This window comes from Rhamphochromis sp. 'chilingali' (assembly GCF_963969265.1).
Source record: "Rhamphochromis sp. 'chilingali' genome assembly, chromosome: 6".
Taxonomy (NCBI): domain Eukaryota; kingdom Metazoa; phylum Chordata; class Actinopteri; order Cichliformes; family Cichlidae; genus Rhamphochromis; species Rhamphochromis sp. 'chilingali'.
Window position 1 is genome coordinate 26,189,068 of NC_137933.1, and position 12,467 is coordinate 26,201,534.

At 38.1% G+C, this 12,467-nt stretch overlaps 1 protein-coding gene across 1 annotated transcript in view; it reads right to left on the reverse strand.

The window, feature by feature from the left end:
* spon1a (spondin 1a) overlaps positions 1-12,467 on the reverse strand; it is a 58,715-nt gene that overhangs the window by 26,890 nt on the left and 19,358 nt on the right. Inside the window, exon 6 of the mRNA XM_080884126.1 lies at positions 11,671-11,819. Coding sequence (XP_080740252.1) covers positions 11,671-11,819 — 149 coding nt within the window. The remainder of the gene's footprint in view (positions 1-11,670; positions 11,820-12,467) is intronic.

The following is a 12,467-nucleotide window of genomic DNA, read 5'->3' on the forward strand; positions in this document are numbered from 1 at the left end:
CTGCGATATGTAATTCCTCCACTGAGTTCTGGATCTTTTTGGGGGGTTTCTGTCTAGCTGGAAGTAAACCTTCAAAGAAAGGTGGATTATATGGTATTGTATGATGACCAGTGCCCCTAGGACATACTGATTCACTATTTTTTTTTCATGATCTGGTCACAAAAATGAAATGAAATAGTCCATTGTGTTGGCAAAATCTGCACCAGAAACAAGACCAGAGCAATTGTTCTGTTACTTTCTCTGCATGTTTTTGTATGTCTGTACCATAAGATACAAAATTTCTTGGACAATAACACCACTTTTGTAATTTTGCCTCTGTACATATCCATAGATTTTAAATCACGCAATCAAGACGGGAACACAGTTCACCGTGCCATCGGCAATTGCAGGTTAAAGCTGTATCATGCAAACAAGTGAACATGGGAACATGATCCAGAAACAGTGAACATTTAAAGTGGACTAAGGCAATGTTTGAAACTGTTCTTTAGTCAGACAAACAAAACTTGAAATTCTTTTAGAAAACATGGCCACTGTGTAACAGGTGGATCAAAGAGGTGAGGAACACTCAGTTCAGAGATAGCCTTCACCTCTGATAGTATGGGGCTACATTAGTGCCTATTGAATTGGCAGGTTGCACATCTGTAAAAGCACTATCGGTGGTGGAAGGTATATATAGGTTTTAAAACACATGCTCTCACCTTCCATATTTCAGGGAGACTATGCTCAACCTTATACTTCCTCTGTTTTAACAGCAAGACTGCCTGGGTGCTGAACTGCCTGTTATTGAGACCTTTGACCAGCTGAAAACATTTGGTACATCATGAAATGAAAAATATGACAAGGACGACAGAGGACTGTTGAGCAGCTGGAATCCTGATGCAATCAAATTTATCAAATTCTTTTTTAAAAAAAATTAACTGTCACATTTTCTCATTTTAAACATCTGATATTTTTTATATGCTTAATTATGAATAAAACATGGTTTTATGAGATCTGCAAATCATTTTACTCACATTTTTGGAGTTGGTGTTGTACTAATGGCTAATGCCACTTCCTAGTGGCTATGCTAACACAAGGGAGGGAACCAATTTCTCACTCAATGCAATAGCAGGAAGACAAAGCTGTGACAATAAAGCTTCTTTTCAGATCCCTCAGGAAGCTCAGCCTCAGCAGACGCTCATATAATCACCATGCTAAAAACATCATTAGTGCTAATTACCATGCAAATACCTCAGTTATTTTGTCACCTCAATATTATTACCATAAGAAAAAAACATATTTCCTGTGTGTGCAGAATTATGCAGATTAGTCATTCATATGCTTTGCCACCGCTAACCTGACCTGACATTGAAGACTCTAAATAACTATTGTGTTAACTTATAATTTGTCTACACGCCTGCAATTTCAGATGTACTTCAATATACTTTCAATGAATTATTATTATTATTATTATTATTATTATTATTATTATTATTATTATTATTATTATACAGAACTTCCAACATTGTTTGATTATTGCATAATGCTCTTGGTAATAAGATGTGGGTCAGAAGGATTATTCTTAATGAAGAGATGCCAGAATATCCCTTCTGTATTTAAAATGGCCAAACTATTCCCTAGGACAGTACAATTATGTAGAATTAAGAGCTGTTTTCTGCCTCTGAGCCAAAGCCCCACTTGGTCTAAAGCAGTCTTTTCCCCGGGTGAGATACGAGCATGTCTGATGTTGTAATCAAAGTTCTGCTCAGGAATCTCTGATCTGTCTGTCCCAGCACGTACTCCAAACTATTAATAGACATAAAAAAATTGCTTCGAAATTCCAATGGGATGCAAGCTGGCTGTTATCAGCGCATAGCGTAAAGGCTTACGCAGCCTTTAGGTGTTAATTAAATCTCCACTGACATTCCCATATCCTGCCCTGCAGAATAGGCTGCAGCTCAGATATTGCATAGGTGAAGTCACTTCAGTCACACCAATCTTGCTCAAAACAGGACAGGAGAACATCCCACAGGCTATGGGGAAAATGTGGTGACAAGTGAATCATCCATGCTAAAGGCAGATGGGTTTGCAAGCACTCACTACTTCTCTAGAGAGCTATGAATTGATTTGCTGACCATGGTTGTCCTCAGTGGCAATCTCTGAGCCTTGCAGCACAGTCTGGAAGGCTATAGTGCTGCCTGGCACACTCATTCATCAAGCAACCTGAGCCATCATACAGGCTACTCCAGCAAACCTGGGCCCAGGGCTAGGGTATATTATTAGAGATGAATTGAGGTAACTGCCTTTGATGACCCAGTTTAGGGTGTCTCTGCTCTCTATGCTTTTTCTTCCATTTTACTAACTTTCATTCTTACTTTCAGAATTCGTGCTCTCTAAGGAGGTCAGTGGCCACTGTGGTTAGATGTACTGCACTGCAGAGTATGTGATAATCATAAAACTACCAAATGTTAGTAATATTAAAACCAGATATAATCCAGCCATGCATCGCCATCCATACAAAATTAGATACCTTTAAATCATTACTGACTCTACAAACAGCTATGAATCAGAATGCATAATTCAGTCTGGAACTCACAAGAGACATTAACTAAGCAAGGGGGACACACATGCTAAAGGCAAAACATAACTTAGCATAAATACACAGTATGCAAAACAACAAAAACTGTCAGAGCTATATCTCTGTGCTGCATATATTGTATAACAGTGCATAGCTATTTTACAACATGTGCGGCAACTGAGCTCAGCTGCAGTGCACAAACAAAGAACACAACTATCTATGCGGACACCACTGTCCCCGTTAATCTTTACATGCAAGAAAGTTATTATAAGGCAGCTTTAACACACATACATGAAATTAAACATTTACCAGTTCTGATACAATGACCAGACAGTTTTACTGCCTCTAAAATCTTCAATGCAAGAAGCTGACCCAAGCAGATAAAATTAATATCATGTGTTTGTTAGTTCTCTCTAAAGGCAGTGAAGAATCATAAGAGTGTTTTGTTCGTGTGAAACACACACACAGACACACACACACACACACCCACGCACACACACAGAGAGTAATGAGCTTTTTAATGCATTTGAGGAAATAATACATTATAAATGAAAGACACTGCATTAAAAGTAAATGAATAAACAATAAACCCAGGATTTTTTTTAAAAAAAAGCTCTAGTGGTACAAAAACAGTGTTTCTAGACAATAAATCATGGCTGTCTCCCTGACTTTCATACGAAGCAACTGTAGACTAATGATAGTGATGATGAAAGATAAAGCTATCTATTCCTCTTTTCCCTCTCACACGGTTCGATTTTTATCTCGAAACCTGGTACTAAACCATTATAAATATACTCACACAGTGTGCTCTATTATTACCGAACGCAGCTTCTATCACTGAATGTTGCAGGACAGAAGCATCCGTTGGAGGTGTAATTTGTAAACGTCCCACATTTTTAGTGGGTTTTTTTTTAAGATTTGAAAACAAATAATGCAGCTTACAGGTTCATTTGTTGCCTAAAAATGCGTGGATTTATCTCATGTGTTCTGAAATTAGCTGATAGCAGCTGAATGGCTGCTGCCACACATCAGCTAGAATGTAACTGTGACTCTCTGTGCCTCTTCATGTTTAGACACAGTTTTTCCTTTCATTATATTTCACTAATGCCCACAGCAGCTGTTTGTTTTACCAGCAATGTAATAATGCAATAACCTCGCCAGCTAAATCTTTCTATGGATGAATTTAGTGGCGTACAATCACAACGTACTCTGCAACAGAGGCTTCATGGTAGTGTCTTAATGGTTTGCTAGGTCCTTAGCTGTCAGTCAGTATTTCTCTGTTTGATCTGTTTAACCCATGCCTGTGAAGACATACCCGTAGTCCCCAATCTGCCAAATGATATGGAGATTGAGGTGAATAGTGGGCCTCAGACCCATGGTCTCATTTTCACGGGGACAACATAACAGGTAAGAGCTATTACTGAAAACAGATTTATCGCGGCACCTCATGAATAAACGATTACACAAATTTCTAAAGATGATTTATTTATTTAGTTGGCCTTCATCTCATGACCATCTTTAAAAAAATTAGAGACGCTTCCATTCTATAATTCAAAGGTAAGTTCAAACTTTGTAATGGAAAATACTGCATGCAGGTTGTACTGTAACTTCACAATATGTTACCATGATTAACCAGCAAAAAAAACTATTTTTACCAGTATTTTTTGTTTAATTTGTTACATCAAATGTTACCATGTACAGTAAATTAGAATAGCTTCAGTTCCCAACAGATGGGAAGGAAAACTACACTGAGTAATACAGCCTTTTGCAGTTGAGTAAGCATGTGTGTGAGCATGTGAAAGGCATATAGTCCCATGCATGTGTCTCATTAACCATGTACACTATTCTGTTACTGAGTGCATGCTTAATTTAAACATACTTTCTCAAACCATTTCCCAATCCCTCTATGCCGCTTTGCCAATTCCTTATACTTTGTTCTAGATCTGCAAGATGTAGCAGTCTGGACACTTAACAGCAGACTACTCACACACAGGCAGTGCCACGTCAACTAGGAAATCTGAAGTTGACTTCACAAACAAACAAGCTCAAAAGCACACATGCATATAAACAGATAAACACATGAAACACAAGGGAGGTATTAATAGCTTTGATTATGTTTCTCCCTGATAAAAGGGAGAAAGCTAACCCTTAGAGACAAAAAACTGAGCACTAAGTCAAAGCATCTCAATGTTTAGCATAAATTTTAATTTTAACTTCCCTAAACTGTGTCATCTCGCACTCCGAGGAACTGACAAACATTCACAGGAAAGTTCTGGCACATCCAAACAAGACACACAGGGAAAATAAGCAGTCTTTGAATGCCTTGAAACATTCACATGAGGGACTACAGCTCTGCCTAGTCCTCTCTATGGGACTTGGTATTGGGATGGCTTTATCAAAGCTGCCTCTGGCCAAGATGTGTGAGATTCCAGAATAATCCACCTCTTATCCTTGTGTAGGCAGCCCTGAAATGTGAGTCAGCCAGTTACACCCAATGCCAGTTAACTCAACATTAGGGCCACACACACACACACACACACACACACACACACACACACACACACACACACACACACACACACACACACACACACACACATACACAAATGGAGGACATATAAAAACATATCTGTATGAATACGTCTCGCTGTTATAACCTGTTAATATAAAAATGCATTTCTGTGTGCAGTCAAATGCACACAGAGAGACACATACACAAAGCACACACTGGCTTACTTTTACCCCACCAAATTTTAAAATGTGCCTGCCTCTGGCTGTACTGTTCGATTGTGGGAATCATAATAACAGTTCTGGGAGCCAAAGCCCGCATTAAGATTTTTGAGAGCTTTGTTTTCTCAAACAGGAATATCTCTGCTGGGCTTGACAGGCCAAGAAAAAAATGCCAGCTGAAATTAAAGAATAATTCATTCCTAAAGTCGAGGGTTTTTTTATTCGTTTGTTTGTTTTTGTTCATATATATATATATATATATATATATATATATATATATATATATATATATATATATATTGGTACTGTGGTAGTGGGTAGTGAAGTGTTAGGAATTTCTGCATGCTCTTTCACCCACTGAGGTTTGGCACCGTCCAACACGGCTTGGCAAGGCTGGATACAGAGTTAGGGTCAAGACTTCACTCTGTTGGAGGCCCCTTTAGAGCTAATTGCTATCCCGTTGTGGCAAACCTGAACTCGTGCACCAGCATGCAAGCACAGACACACAAGAAGTACAAAAACGGTATACTGGAGTTTAGTACAATCATTAAAGCCACAAAACGGGAGGGGGAAAAACAAGCATGCAACTTGTGGCAATTGTAGTGTACTAATATATTAATACAACAGTACTTAAGATAATACATAGCTATTTAGACATGTATGAAATTGTTTATCCAACCAAAAAATTGGAAGATCCTCATCTGGCAACAGTCTAGGACATGGCCTCCTTTAAGACAGTGAGTTTCCCCTTTCAGTGCTTCATTATATTATAACATGGTTGAGAAAGATTTAGCTCAGAAGCACTCGAGTGTAAAAATCTGAACCACCGTGAATTCAAACAGAATTTAAAACCCCCAGCACCTGCACAACTTGACCCCTTTTAGTAAGCCACTTGTCTTTCTGTGTCATTGACTTCATAAAATATACAAGGAGAGTGCCTACTGTATGAATCTCATAAACACATTTCCACACATGCAATCATGTCAACAGTCATTAAAACAAAGAGTGTGTGTTTTCAGCAATTGTGAAGTACACGATGTCATGGAACACACAATAAAAATAAATAAAATTTCATTGATGCATCTATACAGGTGGTCAAATATTTTTTAAGTAATGTAAGTGTTTGCAGGTTTTCCTTTTACACCCAGTAAAACACTAATACTCAATTACATGACTCTTTAATTACATCAGAAAACCTTCAGTATAAGAAAATAAGTAAAAAAAATAAATGCATCCACTCATGATGAAAATGTGAATACAAATTTGAACCCACTTTGAAATTTGTATGCTTTTGTAATTCTGGTTTCATGATGTGCTCCTGATGTGTATTTCACGCTCAGCCGTGCACACATTTGTCCAGATACTTTTCAGGTTTCTGTAGCTGTTCCTGTGCAAATTATTGCATTAGTGGAGTTGTTGGTTAAAGAAAACAAAATCCAGCTATATAAAACGAAAAATGAAAACAACAAAACAGCATCGATTCCTCATAAAGAAAAAACACTAATAGAAATCGAAGATAACAGAACATTACTTTATTCTTCTCATCAAAGACTAGATGAAAAGTAGGAATGTCACCAGAACCAATTCTTATGATACCTTTCATTAATAAATTCTAAAAATGGTACTTCAAATCAGTGCTTGATTTTGTTTTTGGTTTTTGGTTTTTCTTTTCGGTCGTTCTTCTTTTTTTTTTTTTTTTTTGCTTTGTTTTTTTTTTTTTTTTTTTAACCAGTGGGGTTTGTGTTTGGTCAATACTACCAAGACAGGTAATTAAAGTATAGCAAAAACCACAGGGAATAAAGATTTCAATGCACTGAAGAGTGGTTTTGAGGTAATTCTCTGTATACAAGCAGAAACACACATACACACCTGCTCATTCAGACTGAGTCAAGGACCCAAAGGAACCTGCATATCTATTATTCTCTTCCCACGCTCCTAACTACAGGCCTCCCACTTACAGATGGCAGACCTTACTGTTCTGACAACAACTTAACTGAAGAATTATCATTTGAATTCTTGTTAGGAGCACACAAAGGGGGATCAGAAGGAGGAAAACATTAAAAACAAGCTAACATTTTTTTCCCATAATACCTGTTGTTCTCCTAGTCAGCTCTAATCCTACCTTTAGCTTCCATCAGCAAGACAATTTGACAGTAATAAAATGCAAGCAGCAATAAGGGTAACAGCTTTACCAACTGAATGAATCCAGCTGAGAAATTTCATACATTAAGCTCTGACATTCAAAATGGAATTTAGAGGGGATCTCAGTCACTTTTACAAACAAAATTAAAAAAAATAAAAGTGCAAAAAAAAAAAAAGGCAATATTTTAAGGGCAACAGGTGTATCTGTTTATACAGATCTGCATTTCCTGTCATTAATCTGTAATGTCTCTTTCTGGCTCTAGCCCGAGTGGTGTTATCGCCACTCTATGACACAGCTGCAGAGCTCACGATAATAGAGAATTCCGTAAGCGTCTGTACTGTGCAATAATGAAAAACACCCCATGCTGTGAAAGGAAATAGAAGATTTCATAATCCGTCTAAGGCCTTGGCCCTGGCCGCTTGTCCTGGAGAGAGTCTCATTAAACTTCTCATTAGTGACACACTGTGCGTCTATAATGATTGAATGCATATACAAATCACCTCAAACATGAAAGGAGGGACAACAACAATGAACTCTGGCTGCATCCCGGTGCTGCCAAGTCCTCTGATAATCGCATTTGTATATGACATATGGAACAGTATGCACATCTGTTTACTGTCCGAAAGCCTTTTTTTATAAAAGAAAAAAAGTGTTCGGTCCTGCTTTACAATCTGCATCTCACCTACTAAAGCTACTTTACATATGTCTTAAGACATGTGTCCTTTTATTTGACATTGGACCAAAAGACCTTTTAAACCACTGAAAAATGTAAGTTTATGGCAATTATTTCAATATATAAATCCTTAAATGAGTAATTACAGTAACCTTTGTCATTTTAGTTTAATTCGTTTAGTTGTATGGCACAAGCTACATAGATGATATGAGGCTGAAGGGTTCATTTAAAAAGTCTCTGGCAGACTTTTTAAAGACAGTTTTATATGGAACTGCTTGTTAATTATGCAAGACAAGCAGAAAGCTAGTGGAGATGGATAAGGTAAATATAGCCACCTGTGCATGTCACATCAATATATTTTATCATTCTTCTTCTAAAAAGAAAATCCAATACTAAACATTGGTGCCGTTATCGGTAGAGGTGTACTATACTGAAATTCCAATTTTAAAGATGTAGCTAATCCCAGAGGATATGAGATGTCAAATATTTTTCGCCACCTATCTGAGGAGCAGGAGCAGCAAGACACATTGTAGAGCCAACCCTTGTTGTAGGTCTGAAAGGGTGGCAAAGTTGAATATAAAATAAAGTCATCATAGTCTGAACTGACAGAGGCAAGATAAAAAAAGACTGTCTGTAGAAATGTTTTTTTTTTGTGTGTGTGTGTGTGTGTGTGTGTGTGTGTGTGTGTGTGTGTGTGTGTGTGTGTGTGTGTGTGTGTGTGTGTTCGCGTGGTCTGCATAACTGCTTGGCTCTGCAAATGAAACTTTCTATGAACACTCAGATCAGTGCATCCCTTGGCTGGAGTGAAGCCTGACTATGAATATCAATTTTGCATTCATCGCTAGCTGCTCCCCCTTGACGCCTCACCTGACACAAAAGCGAATCAGCTTTCTGTTTGCGTCAGCGTTTACCAAGCCGCGTTACACTGCTCAAAAGAGGGAGTCTCCTTCACCGAGCCTCCGTACTTAAAAGGCATCGACTGACTTTCTGTGTTTTATTATTTGTAGAAAACTGGATACGGTGGACATGTGAGGTGATTGCACAAAACATGTTTTTTAGTTTCTGTTCATCAGACTAAACCCGTTTTCAACAAACGGGGATAACGCATGAGCCTCGTGAGGGAAAATGACCTATTTACAGAACCATCATACCTAATGTCTACCTACACAATTCTGTAAATGATGCTAATTAAGCCATGTACAGATGACTGAAAAAGGTTGATTATTCACTACTTTTCCATCATGTCGGGCAATGAATAACAGCATGCATCTCACTAGTATGAGACCAATCAGGTTTATACTGATTGCCAGTGTAACCATCATCCTGCAATCATGTGCCAATTCCACTTTACTACTGAGTCATTATGCAGCTGTTAGGCAACATAATTGTAAACAAGGGGTAGCTCTCAATACCTTCTTGAGATAAAATAAACTGCACAAGCCAAGCCACACTCGGTGATGATATGATTGTTATTGGTGAGAAAAAGTACCTCATTTACTACAGTACAATCATTCGCTGCAGTCCTGGGTGCTCACAAAAACAACCAAGCAAGACACCATCAAGAACAACTAGACTTTGCAATATTCCCAGTGTTTGTTATCTTAACTTCACTGTCTGCAAAATCTCTCAAAACCGTGTCCCAAAAATGTAGCTTGCTGAATAAAATGCAAAAAAACTTCTCGGCTGCGAGTGGGAAACCCAGGGTCAGACAGCCAAACTGCTAAGGGAGGGTTGACCAGGCAAGGCACGAGAGAAAGTCTCCCCCTTTAGTGATGTTGGCAACTGTTCCATGTATAGCCATTGGCAATAATGCGTGGATTGTGATTTATCACTGGATTCTTCTAAGTCTGTTGGAGGGGGGATTTTTTGCTTTGTTTTGTTTTTTTTAAATCAGAAGTTTAATCATTTACATTTGCAAATGTTAATCTTTAAGTTTCAAAACCTAAAGAAACATTACAAAGCAAAAAAAAATAATTAAAATGTTGTTCGCCAGGTTTTTGCGTGCTCTGCCACATATTATTGTTTGCTGAAAAAAATATAGCGTCCAGTCCAGCAATGTAAATCATCTAAAGAAAAGGGGGTTCTCTTTCACAGTTTGATTACATTTGTGAAGAATTTCTGTTTCATGTTCTCCAGACATAATACGAGGAAAGCCAGTTTAAATTAAATCAAATTTGTGTTTTCTAGAAAACATTTTCTATTTGTCAGTCAAATCCAAACCCAATTTCACTTTCACCTCTAACCATGGAAGAAACTTGTCTAATGATCCAGGCAGAGAGAAAAGAATAATAGAGTGTGTTGCAATAGCTGTGGGAAGGTAGAAATGACATGGAGACCCCCTTACTCAAACTATGCCCTCATTATCTGCTGCAACACCAGGTCTTCAAAATTAGCTAGCAGGAAGCGCTCAACGGGACCATATGCCTGGTGAGACGCCTGCATGGGTAATTTTGAGACAGAGAGACAGCAACGCGGAGGTAGAAAAAAAAAAGTTATAACATGCTATTTGTGGAAGTACCAGAGATTATAGTCCAAGGAAGCAGGAAGAACATGACAAGTACAAAGACTGTATAAAAAGTTCAGACTTCATTGGAAAGAAAATCAGATGCTGTAAAAGACAGTTATAAAGTTAAAATAAAAGAAACATCCTTCGGATACATAGTACATAGAGAGACATAGTCCAACCTAACTGAAATCAGCTACTAATTAACTGTCTTGATGAAAAACAACAGGTTCCTCCTTTTGCCTTCAAAGCACTTCCTGAGTTGTCTCAAACCCCATGTTGTGATCAAAGATTAACTGATGCGGCTGCACTTTTTAGAGGTATAATTGATCCAAATTTCATGAAACACCTGGGAAAATATCTTCTAAGCTTCTAACGTCTAAACCGGTTCCCAGCAGCGGTACTGCTCCTGATGCTGTGTACTGGTTAAATGTGGTAGTAGAGGCAGGCTAAGAATAGCAAAGATGCCTGAAAGCACTAAATGATCTGGACAACAATGTCAAAGCAATTCATCATATACCGCACTCAGGTGTGCCTAACTAAGGTTCCTGTGGTGTTGCACAATTCATTTTTCCTCCCCCCCCCCTTTTTTTTTTTTTACCAGTTTTCGTCAAGGAAAAACATTCTTAGAAATAAGTTCATTTACTTATAATAATAATAATGGATTGCATTTATATAGCGTTTTTTGGGACCCATCAAAGCATTTTACAATAACACTATTCATTCACTCTCACATTCATACACTGGTGAAGGCAAGCTACAGTTGTAGCCACAGCTGCCCTGGGGCAGACTGACAGAAGCGAGGCTGCCATATTGCGCCATCGGCCCCTCTGGCCAACACCAGTAGGCGGTAGGTGAAGTGTCTTGCCCAAGGACACAACGACCGAGACTGTCTGAGCCGGGGCTCGAACCGGCAACCTTCCGATTACAAGACGAACTCCCAACTCTTGAGCCACAATCGACCCATTTACTTGGTAAATATCCCGACTGCATATCTTATTAATACAAATTTAAATGCTTTTTACCACATGTATAATACAGTCATCTCAACTGGAGTATCTTACCTTCTGCCTGATCTCCTCCTCCATTTTAACTGGTGAACCCAGCTCAGCCACTTGTTTGACACCTTCACTGGCAAAGCCCCCATATTCCCACAGGACATAGTTCTTAGAGTGGGAGGCACCAATTATTGCTGACCAATGATTGGCACGACCTGTAAAGCCAAACAATAAAGCTTATTTTAATTGGCCATCTCACCCTTTTTCCTAAAATGCCCTCTGCATCATTCCATTACTGATCCCACACCGGCAATCAAACCAAGAATGCAGCAGTAGACATCACACCTCAACCTCCACTATTATGTAAAGCATAACAATATATAGAATACTGTAGTTTATCTAGGATCGATAGGCTCCTCGTGACTACAGGTCATTTTTTGTCCTTACTATCTTACTGTGGGATCACAATAATCTAACTCAAGCTCTTGGTGTTTCATGTTTTCACATTCTTATATTATCCCCCATCCTATCTTATTATCACCTTGCCTACTAGGATCTTATTATGAACCAGTATTGAAAGGACACTCTGCTCTACCAATCAGAAAGTATAATAATGTTTGTATACCCCTGGTTAAACCTATAAAGCACCATGAGCTTGTGACTAAAAGCCTTATTATACCCTTATTATACATACAAAATATATATATATATATATATATATATATATATATATATATATAATTATTATTTTTTTCAAAGTTAAATTGCAAATGAAAATACAATGCTGCAAAAAAAATGAGTTAATGCCAGAGGTTTTTGTAAAGTTTTTGTTCATTTTAAACATGATATTCTCACCCACATAT